The 23,739-nt window shown below is 34.8% G+C and overlaps 1 protein-coding gene across 2 annotated transcripts in view; it reads left to right on the plus strand.

Annotated features, from left to right (window-relative positions):
• The window catches only part of LOC121730540 (leucine-rich repeat neuronal protein 2-like), a 70,071-nt gene extending 47,787 nt beyond the window's left edge, over positions 1-22,284 (plus strand). For both annotated transcript variants that reach the window (XM_042119631.1, XM_042119632.1), the window contains 2 exons: positions 4,008-4,092; positions 19,070-22,284. In XM_042119631.1, the coding sequence (XP_041975565.1) occupies positions 19,098-20,825 (1,728 nt within the window). In that variant the 5' untranslated portion in view covers positions 4,008-4,092; positions 19,070-19,097 and the 3' untranslated portion in view covers positions 20,826-22,284. The remainder of the gene's footprint in view (positions 1-4,007; positions 4,093-19,069) is intronic.
• Positions 22,285-23,739: the final 1,455 nt, after the last annotated feature.

A 23,739-nucleotide genomic window follows, 5' to 3' on the forward strand; every position in this document is an offset into this window, starting at 1 on the left:
GGCGCAGAATTAGTCGGTTACGCTGATGACACGGCTGTCTTCTGTCGTGGAAAAACCTACCGCGAGGTGGTGTTACGTGCGACGGCGGCGCAAGTGGTCCGTCGGATCCGAGCACTCGGCCTTACGGTAGCCCTGGAAAAATCCGAAGCCCTGTGTTTTCATAGGCCGAGGAATGTGCCACCACCGGATTTGGCTGTGGTTGTGAGTGGGACTTTTTATTTTATTTTTATTAAATAAGGGGGGCAAACGAGCAAACGGGTCACCTGATGGTAAGCAACTAACGTCGCTCATGGACACTCGCAACATCAGAAGAGCTGCAGGTGCGTTGCCGGCCTTTAAAGTGTAAGTGTGGGCGTGACTTCAATAAAGTCACGCCCACACTACCTATTTGGGACTTGTCCTCGACGGTCGATTGTCCTTCAAGGAGCATTTTCGTCGGCTCTTTGAAAGAATCACCGGGGGCCTTAGCCTCGCTGCTCCCGAATCTTGGGGGCCCAAACTTGGCATGTCGGCGTCTGTACATGGGTGTTATTCGTTCCATGTCCATGTATGGCGCGCCGATTTGGGCTGGGAGACTGTCGACCAGCAACAGGCTCGTTCTGGGACGCCTTCAGCGAGTGATGGCGACGCGGGCGGTGCGCGGGTATCGCACTATCTCCCGAGATGCGGCTTGCCTACTTGCTGGTAGCGTCCTATGGGACATTGACGCAAGGGCCCTTGCCGACGTTTATTGGCGTTGCGCAGCAGTCCGCGAGGGGGGCAGCAACCCCCTACCGGACGCCGTGCGTCGGTGGAGGGCTGAGTCTAGTGAGAGGTCGTTAGACCTCTGGGCGTAGCGGTTACAAGAACCGTTGGTAAGCTTCGCCCTGATAGAGGAAATCCGGCCACTATTTAAAGAGTGGATAGCCGGAAACATGGGGCACTCTCCTTCCAACTGACTACTGAAAAAAAGGTATACTTGAGAAAATTTCAAAATTAATTGTTTTTATATTTCATAAATACGATTTTAAATAACACAATCCTATCAAATAAATCTGCCCACGCGCATAATCCGGTCTGAATTTCGTAAAATGGGACACACAATTATAGATGTTCAAAGAAAATGGTCGCCGAAACAAAGGACAGTTAAGAGCATTAAAGAAATAAATCTTTTGTCAATAGTTTTTCTAGTTTCATTTTTAGGAATTGGCGCATTTATTTCTTAATTGATTACATTTAATTGTGTCAGATGTATAGTATTTAATTTTTTTCTGTCACTCAATTTAAATGAAATAAAACAGCCGGTTAAACTATTCGATACAGTAATTTGTAGGAATGGTAAAAATACCTTTAAAACAATAAAAATGCAAACTTCTAAAATAGGTTTTTATATGTTTTAAAGCATCTTACATTCACTAAAAAGTCTAGTTTAGTTAAGTTGTTATGGAATCAAAATTTAGAGTAAATTGTCTACAAAATTTCTACAAATTTTAACTGTAACCATATTTAGCTCTGCATCTAATTAAAACCGAAACACAACGCAGAACTGAATTATGCGAAATGTTAAATACAAAGTTTCGAATCGCGACTGCATATTGCAAAGCGAATTGCGGATCTTAAAGCGATGGAAATTTAAAGAGTTTGAAAAGAAAATTAAGGGACGGCATGAAAGCAGCTTCGCTGCAGTTGGCTCGTTAACTGGAAAAATTACTCGAATTAATCGTTGTTAATTTTTTTCCGCGCAAAGCCAACTAATGAGATATGTTCTCTTTGAATCAGGTGTGTGTAGGCAACTTTTACCTCGTGTTAGTTTATATTTCTATACTAGCTGGTTTTCTTTGTAATTTCACATGTAGTTTTGTATAATCTGTAGATACTGTTTACCTAAGAAGAAGTCTTTTTCTAAGGTAAATGTTGCTTTTTAAATGATACTTAATAAACAGCAAATTGATGTCGTATAAAATCAATATTAACCTAGGTTTAAAACTCAAATATAAAATCCGCAATAGTCTGACGTGAAAAACGGGCGTTCATTTATGAAAAACTCTCATTAAAACCCAACAATGGAGATAACTCTTTTTCAAGGGAAAATCGTGTGTAAATATTTTTCTAGAGTATTAATCAGTTGAGATTGCACCATTAGAGAAATGTCAAAAGGTTTCTGATCTCTGCGGGGAAAGAGACAAAAGGTTCCATTCAGTACGTACTAAATATCCAACAATAGCTTTCTCTTTAGATAAATTAAGCTTTGATAAATTACATTAACGAGTTCGTTGCTGTTGTTTGTATTATGTTAAAATGTACTCTGGTCTCTGGATTAACAAAATTAATGTGACATAACAAAGTGTGTGTAAAGGGAAGATTTTAATTCCTTTATCGTTGAGTTTCGTATAAAACCTAATTCGTTCGTTCGTGTGATATCGTTGTTTATTTCAAGAATTTTTTAAAGAATCTACAAGGTGTAACAAAAATAAGTGATAATACTTTAGGGTGTGTATGTGTTCCTTATAGAGAGTTTACTGTGAAAGTAGCAGCGCTGAAAGACGAAATTTTTTTTTCACTTTTGTATGGGCAAGGGCCCGAGCGTCACGAGTTTCCCCATACAAAAGTGAAAAAATTTTTTGGTCTTTCAGCGCTGCTACTTTCACAGTGAACTCTCTACAAGGAACACATACACACCCTAAAGTATTATCACTTATTTTTGTTACACCCTGTATATAAAAGAAATGTAGTGTACTTTGAGCGTAGATTTTGACACGACCCAAAAATGTAACTTTCAATTATAATTATTAGCTATGGCCACACTATGCACTTTCATCTTCAATTTTCGCCATCTTCTTTCATTCAACGTTCGTTTTGGCGCATTCAGTAATTAAATGCGTCAACAAACGCAACGCCAACATTGTAATTTTTGTTCAGTTGCAGCGTCTGTCAGCTTATTGTATGTCCGACGAGAATATTTTAAGGTGGAATATGTGCGGCTTATTTATATAACTCATAAGAAATTCTAGAAAAAAAAAGAACAAAGCTAATGTTTTGGATAAGGTCAGAGCGCATGCGTCGCGGGCATGCCTCACGTGCGCTGTTGACTGCGCTATAACGCATGCCCTTGATGAATAAAAAAGGCACAGTGTGGACCTAGCTGTTATACTAAAAAAGGCATATCCGAATGGTTAATATTTACTCGTTCCTCGTTATTTATATTATATTTCGAACATCGTCGGCGCTAATTTATCGAACATAATACAGACTTTACTGTCTTTTTGTGGTGATGTTACAGCCTTTTTAATGATTCGATAAAGGATTTCCACGTTTAGGATCTATAAAGCAGACCTTCATAAACAAGCAATATTTCTTTACGGGCTCCCCGTTATTTATGTTTTTACATCTCTCTACCAGCGTCAGACAGTATTCAAATACTTTATGTAAAACACTCTTAGCAGGTGGACTATATAAAATAATGAAGGACATAAAATACCTTAAATAATTACGTAGCTCGCTCTTTGTGAGGTAAATACAGTTTTTGGAGGCTAAGCTTGAGTACTCTGTTTTTAAAGCGAAGAAAAGGATTTTAATAAATTTTGGTGTAAAATAAACTTGTTAAAAATGCTATTAAATGGAAAAAACGGGAAGTAATAAACCATTGATAAAGTATATCACCAATCTGCAGATAAATCATCTTTATCTTTAGTTTATTCGTCTTCCTAATTAATTATATTCGTAAACCGACAGCGGCGCTGTCTCAGGTGGTGTTGCCTTATCAATTTGAAATGTTAATTCAAACTACAATACATTACGGTGATGGATTTATGTAGTTCACTAGTTTGGGTTTAGTCACGAGCGTGCTACATAAGAAATGCCAGCGTTTATATCAGTATAGCTACATTGAAATAAAACATTATATTCCTCTACGAAAACTGAAGCGTATTAATTTTTGACAACTTATGCATTTGATATAAGTAGATCATCCAAAAATTAAAGTAAAAATCAATGTTCATTTATAATAACTTTGTTTCCTTTTGTTACAGATTGATGTTGCAGGAGAAGCTATAACAGAAGCCCATGCCACCAACACACACAAAGTTATAACATTTACCCGTCGCCTACACTTAGGTAAGATTCTAACTTTTATCATTTAAGTTTACCTTCAAAGATTTAAGGATACTTACTTTTTATTAAACGACAGAAATTTATTATTCCAATATTTATTTGAACAGAGTAACCTCTTAATAACAGTCGTTACAATAATGACGATAATTCATGACAGCACGCTCTTAAATACTAGAAAAGTGATCAATTGACTATTTAACATCCTCAAAGAATAATTAATAGAATAACATATGAATTAGACTACAAAAATATATAAACTTAGATAGATATAACTATTAAATTCAAATCAGTTTAAATTAACAATTAATGGAGCAAGCAATCATACTTATTAATTAATAATTAAAATGTAATCATTGACGTCCATAGTAATGGGCGGAATTAAGGAGAATTACTGTTCTCCTTAGTTCCGCCTACCATTACCGGAAGTCGGTAACATTTTACAATTTTCATATAAGTATAGATTTATAACAAGATTTATTTATAACCTGCAAACAGTACAAATAACAAAAGTCCCGTTAAACCCAACCTTTTCACAGTAGTGATTGATGTTTAATCAAAATGGGGGAAAATCTATAAAATCCGCAAGGAAAAGGGGTAACTTGTCTTTTTCAATATGGCAACACCTGCTCGCCATTTGTACCTTCCGCTTTGTAAATGTTAAACCATTAGATTGAAAAACTGTTTCGGTTTAACTGCGTTTCGCTTCTGTATTTATGTCGTGACTTTACGGCTCCTTTCTGCAAACTCCATACAATGCTACATTGTATGTTTGATATTTCGCGGTATTTTTCTTTACGTGTTACATTTTAAAAGTAAGCTGATGTAGAAGTGGTACCTATTAAGAAACTTTAAGAGAGATTCACCAATTCTTAAGATATTCGGATATTATTCAATATTTCGATTTATTATGACGCTACTTACTTATAAATTAAATTCATCTGATCAGTTCCATCTTTAAAATAAAAAAAGTCGCGCTGCGTTTAAAATCAACATAATATAATTATAAAACGTAATATCAAAACATGATATAAAACCACAAACTAACACAGTGTTTCCGTTTTTTTAATTTATGTCATGACAAATAAAATATTATTAATGTCTTCTGGTGCAGGGGAAATTGTTCATTTTGTTGCTGTCATGTTGCATCATATGTCAAACTGTTAAGCGCTTGGGTGTAAAATATGACACATGCCAGTTTGTAGATCAAAGTATTTTTTGCATATGCGAGAAACCTTGTGGTTGGCATCTCTTATCACTATTAATTGAGTGATAACGGGTTCAAATTCTCTCTACACATTTTATGACGTTATTTTTCACATCCTTATTTTTATGCTTCTATATTTTGGTATTCTCGTCTAAAGTTTTTGTTTTACAAAAAATATTTTGCTTTAAATAAGCCATGATAAATGTTTACGAGTCGGGGTATATTTGACCCATCTTGACATATGTGGGGTTAAATGACACAAATAAGAGAGAGACTTACGACATGATAAATCGAGATTTAAAACGGACAATCTATTTTAACCCTTTATAACTTTTGCGTTACAAATTGGAGTCAATAATTTTTCAATGGCGGGCCCCTTTTGTTCAAAACAGCGGTGTGTTTGAACGATACGTCCCAATATGTCAATCTCACGACTCGCTGGGCCCAAATGACCAGAGCTGACGAATATATGACGACCCCGGTTTAGGGTTAATATAAATTTCATTCACAATTCGATCCGTTTAAAATTTTATTAATGTTTCTTTTGACTTAGGTACTGTATGTTTTTATATTTTTTTTCTTAATTATTCTGTGTCAAAACAATCGAACTTTTATCGTTATAATGAGTTCAAACACAGCTGTTGTAGTAATAGAACTAAAGTAAGATACATTTATACGGACAAAAAAAGTAAAATGATTTTCTGGAACTTTCCCGTATTCAAGAAATAAATTATTATTTTCACAATAATATCTTTTAAGGAGAAAATTAAATCAGCCTTTAAAATATATTAATATCCCAATTAAAATCCGACATAATGTTATTATGCGTTGAAAGGACTTCATAACAAATTGATATTGAAAGCAGTTGAGAGTTGATTAAATAAAAATTATTACGCAAGAGCTAGTACAGAGCTCTTGCGTAATAATTTTCAAAATAAAAATCCTACCGGTCGAAAAAGTTAATCATTTAAAAAAGTAATATAATATTTAACCTGTATCACTATACAGGTTACACTTATAAGAATAATTTATTAATACTACTCAGATTTTTCAATTAGCGTTATAAATAATTTCCCAGTATACAGTCCCCATTTATAGGCTATTCCATTTTAGCTCCAGTCGAAAGTGGATACGAGATCGCCTTGTTTTAGGGTCTATATAAACATGCGGGCCCAAACGAGCCGTCGATCAGTTATGTTCCTGTGTCAACAGGCCATTGTCAAAGCGATTCAAAGGTCCCAGAAGTGGGTCAACGAGAAAATGACCATTGTACGATTTTATTTGAATGTAAGAGTATTATTTATTTGATTCTTACTTGGATGATTTATATTATCACTCATAATCTTTTTCAAAAGAATATTAATATTTTCTGTGAATTCTTTCAACAATGCGTTGGCGAAACTAATTAAAAACATTCCAAAAAAAGCAGAAAAGATTTTCTCAAAAAAGCCTTAAGGAAGCCGTCAAAACTAATGGCGGATAAAATTTTTAGGATGACATAAAGAGGACTTGTTTGGCAGCCTCTAGCTGAGGGTATTCATTTCAGCACGGGGATAAGTGCGGGCGTAATCTCTGCTTGGGCTCGTGTAAATGCAAATCGGCCTATAAAGCCATCGTCCCCCCTCACCCCGCCGAACCCCTCCCCTTAATGAAGAGCATCTCGGAGCGTTCGTCATCTCAACGTCGGTTACTACCAAATTAGTATAGGCCCAAATTGCTTCTAGAGTTTGGTTGACAGAGTCGTTTGTGCATTGTGTGCGAATTAGCTGTACGGCACTCTATTATGGAACAATTTGTGTGGTCAATTTGAGTGAACTGATTTATCTGCTAATGTTATAATTTTTACTTATAATATAAAAAATGGTTCCATTTTTCTTTGCTTTCCTACTGATTAAAAATTAAACATACGAGCATAATGAACAATGAAATAAAAGAAAACATATTTTCTGCTCAAATTTTAACCCGGATCTTTCTTTTTGTCGACTGCGTCGGGATTTTTGCATAAACTTGCTATTTCTATGAAAAGGCAATTTTTCGTTATGGCACTGATATGACTCTTAAAGATAAACAACGGAAATATGATAAGCAACTTGTATTTGGCTTTACTCCACGGCATTCAAATGTTTAAGCAAAGTTGAGAATAAAGGAAAAGCGAAATGTATTTTTCTCTTGCTAAAATTGCTGTAGCTAATTGAGAGATGCGAAAGCTTTTAAGGCAAATTTAAACCTGATGAACAGCCAAAACAACTAAAAAAAATAACGTTCTATAATTAACTGAAAGAAAGACTGTAAAATAAGTATGTGATTTATATAGGCTTTCAGTATAACGGATGTATTTTAATCAGTCTTTTCAAGCTGACTGTTCAGCTTTTTGCGCCATCGATGATCAAAAAACCAACGTAGCATGCAAAAGAAAACGATACTCATTAACAATTCGCGTCCAATAAATGTTTTTGAACAAAGAGCTCCCCCTTTAGCGGTTGTAGGTGAAACAATACGCCGGGGACCTCGCGTTGAATTACAAATACGACCACTTGACGTGAATCCCAATGAGGTACTATTTGTACTCATACTTTTTGTTACAATACAAATTCCTGTATATTTATAAAAGCTACATGGGATGAGAATTGCGATGGAAATTATCGGAAATGAACTGGAAATAAAGAAGATAAAATACTTATACAAAATGGTAAATTACTAATTTTATAAAAATATTAATGAAGTAGATAATTGCATACTTACTGTCTAAAGCTCCTACAAAATGTATTTCTGTAAAGTTAGAGTTTGCGACAAAAATGTATAATGCTCGAAAAGTGAACGAAATTACTAGTTACTACACGCGAACGAAGTTTTCGTATTAAAGTTGGTAATGAAAATTGCAACAATTGTTCGAAAAAATAACTGTATTAACTAATCTAATATCGGAACTTTTTCTTTGCAGATAATGTTACAATTGCTAAAGTTTTGCAGCAGTATAACCACAGTAAAGCTACAAACAGAAGTAGCGGTATTCAATTACATTTCACACAAACTAACGGCGAGAAAGTAAAATAAGATAATATTGTTAATGCAATACTATGTGAAAAAAATTTTTTTTCGGATTATTATGAAATTATAATTACAATAATTATTAAAGCTCCTATTAATTTTTACTCAGACAATGTACCTAAATTAGTAGATTTCGAGCAGAGTTCTTAAATAGCCTTTTTTACCCGACTGCCAGGAGGGTTATTTCTAATCTATTTGGAAAGATTTTTTTATTTATTTTTAATTTTCATTTCGATAAAAGTTTATAAGATATGGACGATGGATCTGTATCCAAATAACGCACGTAATATAGGTTGTAGATCGGAACGAATTGTATAATTGTTGTATTGGTTCACGAGAAAAATAATTATGGAGTTTGAAACGTATTCGGAGGCGGTGGAGCGGAACGCTGGGAACGTCTTGGATTTAGCTTAATTTACATTTGATAGAAGCTGAGGTAGACCACAGCTTTGTTATACGCCGTCATCCAGTGAATTGCTAATTTCGTTGAAATAATTTTGATATTTTTTTGGGATTACGATATCGAATAACTTAATTTCTTGTGAGGAATCTCGCTTCTCATGATCAGTGATTATGAGTTTTTTACTCATTACTTTTATCATTCGCAGATATAGCTACTTGTACTAATATGTGTTCCGTGACATAGCTTAAAATCTTTTATAACATGAAATTAAATGTAAACTGATACTCGATTTCTCTTCATGAAATCTTACTTTTCTAGACATCTCTACAAAAAGCAAGTGCTCTAATAAACGAGAAACAGGTACACGTTTATGCTCCTCTTTAACTGCTTTTATCGATTCATCACGCATCAATCAAAACGATTTTAAATAAAAATCTTTGAATGATATAAAAAATAGCAGTTTACTTATTTTAATCTGTATCTTCATGGTCCATAACCCAATATAAATTTGAAAATATGATTGTGCCGCGTTTGATATGCGATAGCTCCCATCGGGTTAAGTATCGACTTGACCACATGTGTAATAAAATGTAATTGGTGCAATTTAAACTGTACACCGATACAAATAAGGCCGGTTTTGGATCGGTGCGGTTGTTGTAATCGATCCCGGGTAAGTTATATACCTTCGGTTAACGAGTGAGGCCACTGTGGTGAGACCCGGAGATCTCGTGGGAGATTTTACACACCTTCAAAAGCACATTTTGATGTTTGCGGTGATTTTATGGGAACCATTCTGAGATTCACGGCTATTGCTTGAGAGAGCAATTAAGACTTTAATTGCTCTAAATATTGATTTCATTTCTAACTCTAATTAATCGTTTGAAGACGAGTTGTCTGTAGGCAAAATTTTGGTAAAATTAGGAATTTGTTATTATTAAGTAATACTAGCTTGTCTGTTGTAACATCGGAAGTTAGAAAAAAGATACGTAGCAAGTTCCGAAGAAAGGAGCTGTTTTTACATTTTATAAGGACAGGGAATTGCGACAAAGTTCACTTCCGAGCCAAACTAGTTCTAACTGGTTCGTGTGCACACTTTTACAACTCTTCCATACTTATTCGAGTCACACACGGTACCGAGAACTCATTTGTTATTTAATACTTTTCTGCGTATGATCCTCACAATGCTATATTCAAATAAGGTTTCTTGAATCTTTAACTTTGGGGTTTTAGTTTCATAATATAACAAGCCATTTTTGGAGCTTTCAAAGTTGACAACTAATACAATGTATTTCAAATTATATCTACCAAGATGCACATTCCTGTATAATGTCGATAATGAACTTACTGTCAACACAATCAAAAATCTCATTCCAACTCATCAGTTTTTGATTAGCATTTCAACCGATTTAATAGGAAGCGATAAGTTGGATGTCATAAATTCTCGATTCAAACAAACAATATGTCGGTCATGCATCTTAATATAAAGTTACATCACTGTTATCAACATGATTTATCACTTCTAAGTATATCAGGTCATTGACCCCCGGAAGCAGCTGACACGATAAGACATGCTCGAGCTGGTCATTTCATCTTACGGCTCCATTCATGTTTTTGTTGTGCTGCAGGATGTGGACCGCTAGTGCATCTAAACTACAGTTGTAGACCTAACTGGTTACGAGACTATTTAAGGAACCTATTGATGATTGCAGGTTTGCAACTATAACTTAGATCCTAAAAATGGGCTTGGTGAAATTAAATGTTTTTAGCATTTTTTTGGAAAATACAAACAAAAGAATATTAAATATTATGGACATGATAAATAATATAGACATATAATTAAATATAACCAATTGAAACATAATATGACAAATAATTAAATATAACTAAATTGATTTCGGATGATGGCAATAATGATGAAACTAACAAAACATTACAGACTTTCAGTGAAGCTTATTACTTAGAACACAAGATAAATCTATGTTATAGATCGGACAATGTGTAACATAATCTATAACTTTGATAAGTTTGTTCATTGTTTGTGGCACACACGTGGATTCTGTAACGAACATGTCTATTGATAAAGGTATGTTCCAATTTGAAACAAAATTGAACAGTAATAGTCAAGACAAATCGTTATTGGTCAAATTGGTTTGTGAATTCGTATTGAAATCAATTTGTAAAGGAAGCCAGATACGAGTATTGAAACAATGACAATACAATTTCATTGTTTCACATTTTTCTTTCCATTTGAATATAATGATGTATTTTGCATGAAATTTTCGGGTCTGAAGGGCAAGACAAATCGATCTCTTTAATATTTACTAGTTAACTTGTTACGCAAGCTTAAAAGCTCTGTGATAAAAAGTCTCTAATAATTTACAGATTTTCAAACAACTAAGTATAACATAACAGAATGATACGCAAAATTTGAATAGCAGGTTTGCTTTTGTTTATTTGTTGAAATCATACAACAAGAATGGCACAAAACTGAAGTAAAATGCTGGAACGGTTTGTTTATCATTTACCGGACGGTTGCAATCAGCGCAGAAAACAAATCCTATTACGACTCTTTGGATTTACGAGCTATTTTCAGATGCACTGATTAATAAGCAATCGCTTTACCTTCACTAATGCAATGAAAATTCCTCTAGCACCTTTTGATAAACATACGGTGTATAAATCCTTTCGCTTTGATGTTTTAGTGAAAATAAATCGTATGCACGTACAAAAGATAACAGGCAGAAGTTCTTAAACGAATTTTAGTGTCAGAAAAAAAACCTTTTAAAAGAGATTAAGCTTACGGTGAATGGTAGATGAAATCAATAAAAATAGAACGTAAAATGAGTATTCCGCTCAGCTCTTTACTTTATGTATCGTAAAAATGCTGTAGCCTCAGCGTAAAGCATAGAAGGTAATATCTTTATTACAGAACGCGTATTGTTTATCAAATCTACGGAACAGTGAGGCAGTATTGTGAATTTATTGCTCGAAGCGAGCGTGAGTGCTGCGGGGAACGATGTTGAAACATTCAGCTTTTGTTTTAGTATAATGAGTAAGCAACAATTTCGCTTACTCATTCATTAATCGACTAAAGTAAAAGTATTCGAGTTAACGAGTGAAAACAACTTAATACGACGGGATACGCAGAAACATTTCTGTTTTGATGAGTTCACATTTTTGAAACAACAAACAATAATTATGAGAATAAACATTCGCAAGTAACCTAAGTCAGATTATTGTGTGCTATTCATTAAAATTTGCTACGATTTATTTTAGCATTAATGAATACCAAATAAATTCTACTACATAATTATAAAACAAAAGCTAAACCCATTTAAAATTTTCACAGTTTGAAGTGAATTGTAATACATGCACGCTATAAAACACAATCCAATATTGCAAGAGATGAAATTTTCAGTTGCTCTTTGATTGCATTGTAGATATTGAATTGAAAATATCCCGACGTATTCGAATTTTTGACTCGCAACCATTTGACCAAACTTTTTTATAGGCACTTAATTTATTAGGCATTAAAGTATTTTACTGCATAATTAAGAAATAAGTAACTAATACTTTAGTTACTTATTTCTTAATTATGAAACTGAGACAGTTGTTAAAAACGGATGCGTCACATGTGTGTTAACAGCAGTGACATGAATGTGAAATGTGTTAAAGTGACATCGCACTTTATTGTAATTAAAACTCCATTAATTACGACGCTAGCGTTCCAAAAAATGATAAACAAGCCAACAGACTTCTAGGATAACCTGAGAATTCAAAAGCTGGAATAGTAAATAAGCCTCAACATAAAACAGCTCATGAAATAAACAGCGCAGAAGTGACAGACATATCTAATGCATGACGTAAATCTATTACATTTTATTTCAAGACGCGACGAAAAGTTGAATTCTGTAGCGAACTGGAGACTCGGGTAAGCTAAGCTGGATGCGGGCTTTGTGCACGTCGCCGGGTATCAAGCGTTGTATTTGTTTTTAGAGTTACAGACGGCAAAGGAACGAATTTTGTATGTGTACGTTCTACGCGAGCTCCTCTTTATCCATCTAAAATGTTTATTTTTCCACTAAATATTCCAACTTGTGTTTGGCCTTTTGAGAACGTTTTGTAAATTGATTTAGCTGTAAAGTCGTTAAACTTAATAAAAATAACTGGCCAAGTACGAGTCGGACTCGCGCACGAAGGGTTCCGTACCGTTATAGAGCAAAAATTGGGCAAAAATTGTGTTTTTTGTATGGGAGCCCTCCTTAAATTTTTATTTTATTTAAATATTATTATTAATTATTAAAGTACACATATATTTTAGGCCTTTGCGAAAATTTCAAGTGACTACCTATTGCCATTATTGATATCAAGCTAAAAAGGCCAAAAAAATCACGTTTGTTGTAAGGGCAGCCCCCCATAAATATTATTATTATTTTGTTTTTATAGCGGCAACAGATATACACAATTTGTGAAAATTTCATAGCGGTTCTTGAGTTACAGCCTGGAGACACACAGACAGACAGACGGACAGATGGACAGACAACGAAGTCTTAGTAATAGGGTCCCGTTTTTACCCTTTGGGTACGGAACCCTGAAAATGAGGTAGAATCTTCATGAATAAATAAAAGCATGTCACGCCTTTATTTCATCTGCGTTATATAATAGTATTATTATTTTATTTAATACATAATATTAATAATAAGAATTACCTATATTCTACTCATAATAATTCTATGCCATTTGATTTAAATATAATTTTTAACCACGATCGTATAAGGAACATAATTAATTTAATCTACTCCTTTATTTTTATTCGAAACAATAGAAAACAGGGTTGTTAAGATTAATTAGCATTCGTAGTTGCCCGCGTTTATTTTTATTGAACTAATCTAATCCACTTTCATTTCATTAGGCATTAACAGACCTGAGTGAATCGCATCGGATTTTATGTTTATAAAAGCACGCATTCATTCAAGACAAAGTGGGGCTAATTTATTTCATGGGGTTCCTTTATTTATTGAAAATACGAATTTTTCACCGTGAAAAGGAAATGTGAATATATTTGGATCTCCCTAAAACCCACTCCATTTAATAACCCTAAAAGAGCCGCTAGATATCTCACACGGAATCCGTCGGATTTCGGGCTCGGTGCGATTGCGTTTCAATGGCCTCACGATATCGCGTATCCGACGCCTCATTGAGCTATTTCATTATTCCTCCTCGACTTCTTCGAGATGCGGGCAGATAGGATTGACTAATTTTCCAGCACTTCCATATAAAGAGCTCTCGTCTTCATTTGGGTCGGGATCATTTAGCAGGCTTAGTTTGAGATTTGCAGTTTACCGGCTACCTTCATTAAAATCCTATGGCCTCATCCTATTTGCCAAACGTCACTTTTCATGATTACGAATTTTCGTACCTGTGTTACTTTGCTAGTACAATTAATTTGGACACAAAGGTAAGTAGGTAGGTAATATCTAAAGAAACCTAAACTTTTCGTAATTTTAACAATAATAATAGGAAAATGCATTTCATGGTGAAACTTCAGAATTTAAATTATGTCAGATACTTCTAATATGCTAATTTGCAAACTATGCTAATTGATCAATAATTGAGAGTGTCGACTGCTGATCGCCGCTTCCGATAAATCTTAATCTTGTTAAGCTGTACAAGCATTGCTTTAATCATTCGTTTGGCCCAAATTCGTTCATTGACTATTCATCCGTAATCCTCGTCCAATCGAGGCGAGCCAGCGTAATCCAAGCGATGAAAGTCAAAGCGAAAGCAAGTTCGTGTTCGCTAAAAGCCCTTTAGCGTGCACGTGCGGCGGGGCGCTAGCGCTGGTTCGGCGCATCAGGGCCTGTAGACAAGTGGCAAAGCGCTAACGCTAACGCTAACTCTAGCGCTACAAAATGTATGCGATCTGACATAAGTCATCGCTTCGCTAGCGAATACTAATGTCAAATCCATACATTTTGTAGCGCTAGCGTTAACGTTAGCGTAAGCGTTTTGCCACTTGTCTACGGGGGCAGTGCAGCTATTACTTGCCCGAGTGGTAAGTTTTGTGCTCGCTTTATGGACGATTCATCGACGCCTCTTGTTGGCCCTCGCCTGAATACCGCCTTAGCACTTCTCATTATTTCGTTTATAAAGGCGTCTTTAGAAAGCTGATCCACTAAGACTCGCCGGGGCCGGTTGAAAGGAAAATGAGATTGTGTTGACGTTTTGTTCGGGTAAAGCCTTTTTCATCCCTTCTGTAGGCGCGCAAGGATAAGGCCACGCATTAATAACATATTAGGAGTGGCACGACTCGCATAAACATAGTTCGCCCTCCTAATTTACAACGATCATAATCTGCAAGGAAATTTTTAACTTCGTGGAAATTACTATCCACGTATTTGGAAATTGAACGCGCTCCAACTGGACCGTAACTTCTACAAGTTTATGAAAGCTTAATGGATCGTTATAACTTTGAATAGTTTTACCTTTGATCGCTTAAAATAATAAAAGAACTAATGTTGCTCGCACCGACAGACTTTATTTGGTCTTAAAATGCCTATCAGAAATAACAGCACATACAAAGAAAAACAAAAATTATAACATCAAAGAAAATATAACGTTTAATATAGAAGATAAATTATCATTTGATACAGAAATAGGATTAACTGTAAAAGATATTAATGATGTTTTCATACCCGTATATAATTTAATAAATCTCACTGCACAACTTGGAGAAAGCGGTGGAGCTGTCTAATCTGGCTGTGATTACAAAATCAATATACGAGGGGTAACTATTGGCAGGTGCTACCCTAATATTAAAATTTGTCGGCCACGGAATAAGGTGTGGACACGTTATCTTCATTAATTGTTATTACTTTTGTTATTGGTTACACTGGTATAATGTCAGGGGATAGCAAAATGAACAGTGATAATTGAAAATAATGATACGTTATTTAATGTCAATTTACTGCCATTTAATTTGCCATTATAGTAATTGATATTACATTATATTACTATACTAGATGGCCCGCGCGGCTTAGCCCGCGTAAATTAGGAATTTTACAGAAACCGTACATTTTCTCATAAAAAATATTTCCCCCGTTTTTCCCACATTTTCTTGAGTTTCTTCGGTCGTATTAGTCTTAGCGTGATATAATATAGCCTATAGTCTTACTCGATAAATGATCTATCTAACACTGAGATAAGTTTTTAAGTCGGACCTGTAGTTCCTGAGATTGACGCGTTCAAGCAAACATACTCTTCAGGTTTATAATATTAGGTAGGTATAGATTTTTTTTAATTATCGCTTGACAAACTCGAGTCTCGATCTAAAAGACTATGAAATGGTATAATATGGTAGTGATGATGATGATGATGATGATGAATGTAATTTGCATAGTAGCATATGCTTTCTGTTCTTAAAACAACGCCGAAACTCCCAAACTTGTATCTATAAAGAATCAGGAGTTCTCTCAGCACCTTCTGAACCACGGTATACCAGGATCTTACTTATGGATCCTTCATGAGATCACCACTTTTGTGAATATAATACCAAATTGGGATAATATATACCAAAAGAAAAATTTTGAAAATCGGTTTACAAACGGCGGAGTAATCGTTGAATAAAAGAAAACGAACATAACACCTCCCCCATTTTGAAAGTCGGTTAAAATTGTAGTTTATGTGTTATTCTGATGTATAAGCTATATTATTGTAAAGTTTCATTAAAATCCGTTCAGTAGTTTTTGCGTGAAAGAGTAACAAACATCCATACATCCACACATCCACACATCCACACATCCATACATCCATACATCCAAACAAACTTTCGCCTTTATAATATTAGTAGGATTATATTTCATTTTTGACTATTATTAATTAGATTTACCGCACTCAATTCTTATTTAATTATAAAAATATATATTGTTAATAAGTTTATTAAAATATTATATGAATCGAGTTTTATTCAAACAATGTTAAAGTAGCTGTTCAAAACAAAACAAAAAACAATTTCAAAGGAAATTGCATTAATATTTATGCAGCAGTATTTTTTACGTCTTAATTAGAAAAGATATCAAAAAATATAAATATTCAGATAGCAAAAAGTTTTTAAATTAAAATCGTTCGGTTGAAACAGCACGTCGGAAATAGCACGTCTTAAGAAAGTCATAAAAATGAAGGGATCTCGGGGAGAGGAGCGGTTAGCCGACTTTTACACTGGTTTTATTGTTCGGCTCCCCCTGTAGCCTCTGTCTCGGGCTGTATTAACGCCGTGATAACTTCAGTTACGGCTCCGATCGCTCCGCCCACAACTAATCGGGGCTGAGTGGATAGTTTTGCCGGTAATTTAAATGGGCCATCGTCGTTCACCGTTATTAATAGGATCTTTGATATCGCGCTCGCCTATCGGGACGCCATTTGTTTATTAAATAAATGAATTAATGTCGCCTTTGTTGCTTTCGAATTATCCATTTCGTTGTTTATTTCATTGACTTCAGTTCTAAAAATATTTATTTTTACGTGTTCCATAATGGAAGTAGAACTCGTGTTATCTTAGATATTAAAGTGTATAGAAAACTGAACATCTTTTGTAATATTACGTAACAAAAGATCCATTAGACTTATGAAAACTCTTCGTTTAAATTCTTAAATATTATTTTAAACTTTCCAATAAGAAAACATTTATACTCTCAAGAGAGGCGTTTGAAGTAAGAAAAAGAGCAAAGTTTCTCCAAATTGGCTTACGAAAAGATAAGTGAAACCATTTTTTACTTTGTGATTGTTTGGAGATTTTTTTTGGAAATTTAGCGGTAGCAATCAATAGAAATTCTAATGGAAAAGTTCAATCGCTAAGGACAAAGCTCGATACAAGTTAACGAAGCTTACGAAAGCGAATTTTGCGATGGGGCGCGTTCTAACAGGCAGGAAATTAAAGGACAAAGAGTGCCGGTCGGAGCAGTGTAGACTCGGAAATGAAGGCCGTAACGTCGTTTTAGTTTCTTTTATCGCAGCCGCACAACCACGACCACCTCGGAATAAACGCCTAATATAGAAGCCTGAGGTGTTATTAAAGTGTAGCTCCTTAAACGTGGTGCTATCCTGCATTAAACAGCCACGATCCAGAATCAGAATTACAAATATATTTCGGAGGTGGTTTTCATGTAAATATAAGTCTCGTTCTTTATTCTAATAAGCTTTTTATAGCTCACGTTTTATTTAGCATCGTTATTCTGTCACGTACATGATAAGGGATGTATTTTGAATGTCGAAGCTAATCCGAACTTTACGGGAATCTTCGGTGTATCGAATGCGCGCAAACGTATGGTTTCTGTAATTCAGGAGCTGTAATCTATTTCTATGGGGTGATATTACATTACCGGGACTTAATCCTGACTTAATTCATCAAAAATGTATTAACATAATCTATTTTGTTTGACAAAAGCGTGGCAGATCGAAGTAATGGAAATGTTAATTGAATTCTGGGACTGTTTAAATAATGTTGATTAAATTCGTTTTGGTTTGTAACATTTGTTGTAAAGAGCTTAAAATCGAATTTAAATATTCAAAATCAACAACTCCTTTAAGAATATTTTTTAAATTTATGATTTACTCCAATTTAATTCACAACAGAAGATTATGGTTTGGGACTCTCTCACCATTAAGGACTTGCTAATTGCGTTTGCATTTGGAATCAAAAACTTCGTGACACTGTTTTGCATTATTAATACTTTGGCACGGCGTGATCTCCCGCAAGGCGCACTAGCTATAAATTGAATTCCAACCTTCGCAATTAGTTATTCCTGCGCGTGAAAACTTTTGAGATCGTTCGCCTTCGTTAACAGATGTTACGGTGCTATTCATTATACATTCCGTCGAATCGTAAAGCCGAACATTTAATTTAAAGTACCAGAAGCTCCTTTGTTAAACAGTCGAGCATTTTGGAGGTATTGTAAAGGAATCACCGGGCGTCAGAGGATTAGCAGAACGGGTCTGCTAGTTCCCGTTTACGATGTACATTCGTCTTGCAAATTGAGAACCGTAAAACGTAAATAAGGAAACTGAGTCTAGGTGGTTCGAGTTTATGCGTGGGTGATATAATTTTGAATACGGCATGAATTCCTACTGTAAAGGTCGTGAGGCTTTAAAGTATTTGAATATTTAAATGATCAAAAATTAATCACAATTTATAATTATAATGTAAGCAGCCATTTATATAAAAGAAAATGTACACTAAAATATTCGTTAATTTCACAAATAAACGTATTTGAATCAGAATAATTGCAAAATCCAATTGTATTCTAATAGTCGTTTTTCTTTCTTTGCAGGTCTTTGGTGTGGTATACATGAGATGTTATGGGCTCACGCGGCGTAGCAAAGTGGCGGTGGTTGGTGGTAGTTCTGGCGTGGACATGGAGCGCCTCAGCGCGTACTCTGTGCCCTCCGAGATGCGTGTGCGACGATGCCATGAGAGCGGCGACTTGTGCCAATGCCGCTCTCGAGATCGTCCCGATCCAACTCAACCCAGAAGCGACACACATAAACCTCACTCACAACGCCATCGACAATCTTCTATACGCCTTCACGTTTTACACTCAACTAGCGATCCTAGACATTTCTTACAACAAAGTACAAGATCTAGGTAGTAAGAATTTTGAAAATAATATGGAGATGACCACTTTGAATATCAGTCATAATGCTCTGAAGAAACTAGACCAAGATACCTTCGTAGGCCTAACGAGACTCATCGATCTAGATCTGTCCAGCAACCAAATCACAGACATCCATATGCACACCTTCAAAGATCTTACATTACTAGAAAGACTGGATTTATCTCATAATAAATTAGTAAGTTTCGATTCAGGTACCTTCGAACCACTTTCGTCACTTAAAGTGCTCTCACTTAAAAATAATTCAATCTTAGATATTCCCACTGCCAACATCATGTATCTTATACATTTAGAGTATCTAGATTTATCAGATAATTTAGTGCAGAAAATAGAGAAACACGGAATACCTCATTTACGAGAGATGAAACATTTGGATATGAACAACAACCTGATCGACACCATTAATCATTTGGGTGTTTACAATTTGCCATCCCTGAGACATTTAGATTTTAGTGATAACAATTTGACTTCCATACCTACCTCGGCCCTTTCCAAATTGTCAAACTTGTCCCATTTATATCTCAGCGGAAATTTCTTTCAAAACATTTCGTCCCTATCTTTCCAGAGTCTGTTTCATCTGAAACATTTGCATATAAGTAGACTTTATGAATTAGATAGAATAGATTCGAGAGCGTTCGTCGATAATATTAATTTACAAAAGATATGGATGAACGAAAACGTGAAGGTTAGGGAAGTGCCGCCGAGATTGTTTCATGGAAATCCGAAGTTGACTCACATTTATATGAAGAACAACGCCTTAGAAACTTTAGAGGCGGCACATTTTCCGATCGATACTCTTCAGGAGCTGGAGATTTCTGGAAACCCTTTTGTTTGCAATTGCTCCCTACTCTGGCTGTGGAAACTGGGAAGAGATTGCGAAGTGAGTGCTAGGAAATCAGACAATTCCAGCACGGTACTCAAAATCGATTATGAAATTGTAAAGTGCGTGGCGCCCGCCAATTTAAATGGCGTATTGTTCGTACAAATTCCCGAGTCCGAGTTCGGATGTTCTAGTGGATGGGTAGTGGTAGCCGTCGTGGTGCTAACTGTGAGTATCGTTATAAGTGTAGTCGGTGGTGTGCTGTACTTCTTAGGGCCTTTGAAGAAATGCAAGGGTGATAAGTCGAAGCAAGTAATGACTAGTGTTATGCTCAATGGAGACGTGTCCAAGTTAGGGAACGGTTTAGGTTACACCTCCCGGAGGGAACAGGAGAACAAAAGAGACGTAGACAGGTACCTGATGATAGGTTCGTCCGTTACTAACACCTTCCACTCGTTGAACCCCTCTTGGCATAGTGTCGATAAGAATCCCTATTACCAGGAGGATAGTGAGGAACATATTTATCAACAGTTCGCTTACGAAACAATACCTCATCACAGGACCCCAGAGAAACCACACATAGTGTACGTTTAACGAAAGTTTTCCATTCTGAACTTTATGTGTAAAGAAACAATGTATAAATTTCGTCGACAGTGAAAGACATTATTGAATCGACGAAACGCTCCAAACTTTGCAATAATGTATATAGTGACATATAAGATTGTAATATGTGATAGAATTGTACATAGACTTGTAAATATATTTCGTATTTGATATTAGGCTCTATTTGATTTTGTACTTAACTTATTTAGTGTTATATTTATCGATATAATTTTATAACTGTATCTATATAAACGTTAAATTTTAAGTTGTTATTGTTAGCTTTATGAAGTAAGCCGTTGTGTTGATTTGTTTCATTTTCAATAATAATATAGAGATACATATAAAAAGTATAATAAAATCGATTAATACGACAATGTAACGGTAGTGATTATAAATATATTTTCTGAATAACACCAAACATGAAAACTTTGTACAAAAATGAGCAATATAGAATATTAATTTGGAATAGTATAAATACTGTAATTTTTACTAAAACATTGTTATAGCATAAATATAAAAGTAATCAAATTATCTAGATACAGCTTAGAACAGGATAGATTCAGTCTCAGGCCAAAAAAGTGCAGACGGAGTTCTGTTAATCACAAACTGATGCCACACATAAGAAGGGTCACAATGGCGCATGCTGTACCCTCGATATTTATCGTCATATTTCGATAGTAAATCAGTTTTACGATATTTGAGATATATATTGCAAAATAAATATTACGATACATATTAAGCGTATAGCTTCTAGTAATAATTTCTCCAGTAACGAAACTACGCCTTACTTATTTGGTGTATTTTAAGTAGTGAATAAATGGCCTCACTTTTTGCTTGACAAGTCTCCGTCTTCACTTTTTATCCTGAGGATTCAATACGGATTAGCTGAAGAGTTTGTAGCTGTTAAATAATTTATTGTAAAATAAAATCATATTACTGTTTATTTCAAAATATACAATAGGTAGTTCATTTAACATTGTGCACAAATGTTCTTAGCTAATCCTAGATTATAAACCAGCTGCTCTGATGGGAAGGGGTACAAAATGAAATAGTGCATTTATTGGCTTTACTTTTATGGGTTTCTTTGTTTATTTGTGAAAATAAATTGATATTTTTATACTAAATAATATAAGGCTGGTCCAAATTATCCGGTGTTCATATTTTTATCGTTTTTTTTTTACGATTTTTGTAGGGTTGTGATTTTTTGACCCTTGATGATAATTTGGACCATACCAATATAGCTGCGTATACCCTTGCAATACTATTTCATATTATTCTATTTAACTTGTATACGTTCAAGTTACGCCTACTTTGTAATCGAGTTTTATGCCTATTCCGCGAATATTACAGTATCTAGTATAAGACTATTTATACTTACTACTTTTAAACTTTTGTTATGAGACTTAATAACTTGCATTGAAACAAACGACAAATAAACAATTAAATATGATTAATATGGTTTTTAATTTCATCCTTTTAACAAAAAGTACGACTCGAGTAATTATAATACTCCATGTACTTATTACATATTAAAAAATATATAAATATAAATTATAGCACAGAAAAAAAACGAAGTAAACAAAAAGTTGTTATTCCGAACTGGGTGACAGCAAGCCTTTCCAAGGAAAAAAGAGTAAGTATATTGCAATTAAATCAAATAATACATGGACTGAGCACAATAGAGTGAATCGTCAAATTAAAAAAGGCCTACTGTGGCTGACCAATAAACTACGTGTGTACAAAATTATTATAAGGCTGATCGGGCATAGAACTCTGGAGCTCCGCAAGTAACTCAAAAATAGAAATTCTGCAAAGGTTCCAAAACAATGTGCTCAGAACTATAAGAAATGCACCATGGTTCATTCAGAACTCAGAAAACCATGAACACCTGCAAATAGATACAATAAAGGAAACAGTCAATTCTTAAAACACTAAATATAAGAGCAGACTTAAAGAACACCAAAATGTACTTGCGCAAAATCTCCTAAATACTACAGCTCACAGGAGACACTGTTCGCCTTAAAAGGAAACAGATTTTAGACTTGGAATGATGTTCAAGGGAACAAAATCCACTTACTCCTATTAAAAGTGACCTCATCAGATTATAGTTTCAACTAAGCTGATTCTGATAACAAAATAGGAGAAAAAGGCAATTGTAAGGTATTCAAAATGAATAATAAGTAAATAAGTTTATTTGATTCCAAAGCTCTGGCTGCATTATAAAGTATTTTAAAAGAATATTCAACATATTAAATTACTTGAAACATGTCTAGACACTAAAATATCATTGTTATATCACTGTTTTCGCATTACTTTGCTGTCCGTCCATCTGTCTGTAATGTAGAGCAGCCCTTATCTGCAGACAGTTGATAGACAGTTACTTAATTGTACTTTGATAAAATAAATAGGCACGGAAAGCTGATGCTATCTTGCTCATCGATTCAATTTTAAAAATTTTAGCGGTCATGATGTGAATTAAAATCGTTTGTAAAGCCAGGCGAGTTTATGGTTAAAATTGTTTTACATTTTGAACAGACAGTGCGTTTTTCGTACTTATAACTTCCTACCATAAACAGTAAAACTCTGGAACGAATCGCCAGCAGTATTTCTCGACCAATACGACCAGCAAACCTTTAAGAAGAAGGCGTGTTCCCTCGTTAAAAGGCCGGCAACGCATCTGCAGCTCTTCTGATGGTGCGAGTGTCCATGGGCGACGGTAGTCGCTTTCCATCAGGTGACCCGTTTGCTCGTTTGCCCCCGTATATTATAAAAAAATAGCGACCATGTTGTGAATTTAAATAGTTGTTTAAAACAAGTGTAGATACTGAATTTATAATTAAAAATTGTTCAAAATTTTGGTAAGTGAAAACTAGCTTCTTTGATACACATACGTTTACTATTTAAC

The sequence above is a fragment of the Aricia agestis genome, chromosome 9 (genome assembly GCF_905147365.1).
Source record: "Aricia agestis chromosome 9, ilAriAges1.1, whole genome shotgun sequence".
NCBI lineage: Eukaryota > Metazoa > Arthropoda > Insecta > Lepidoptera > Lycaenidae > Aricia > Aricia agestis.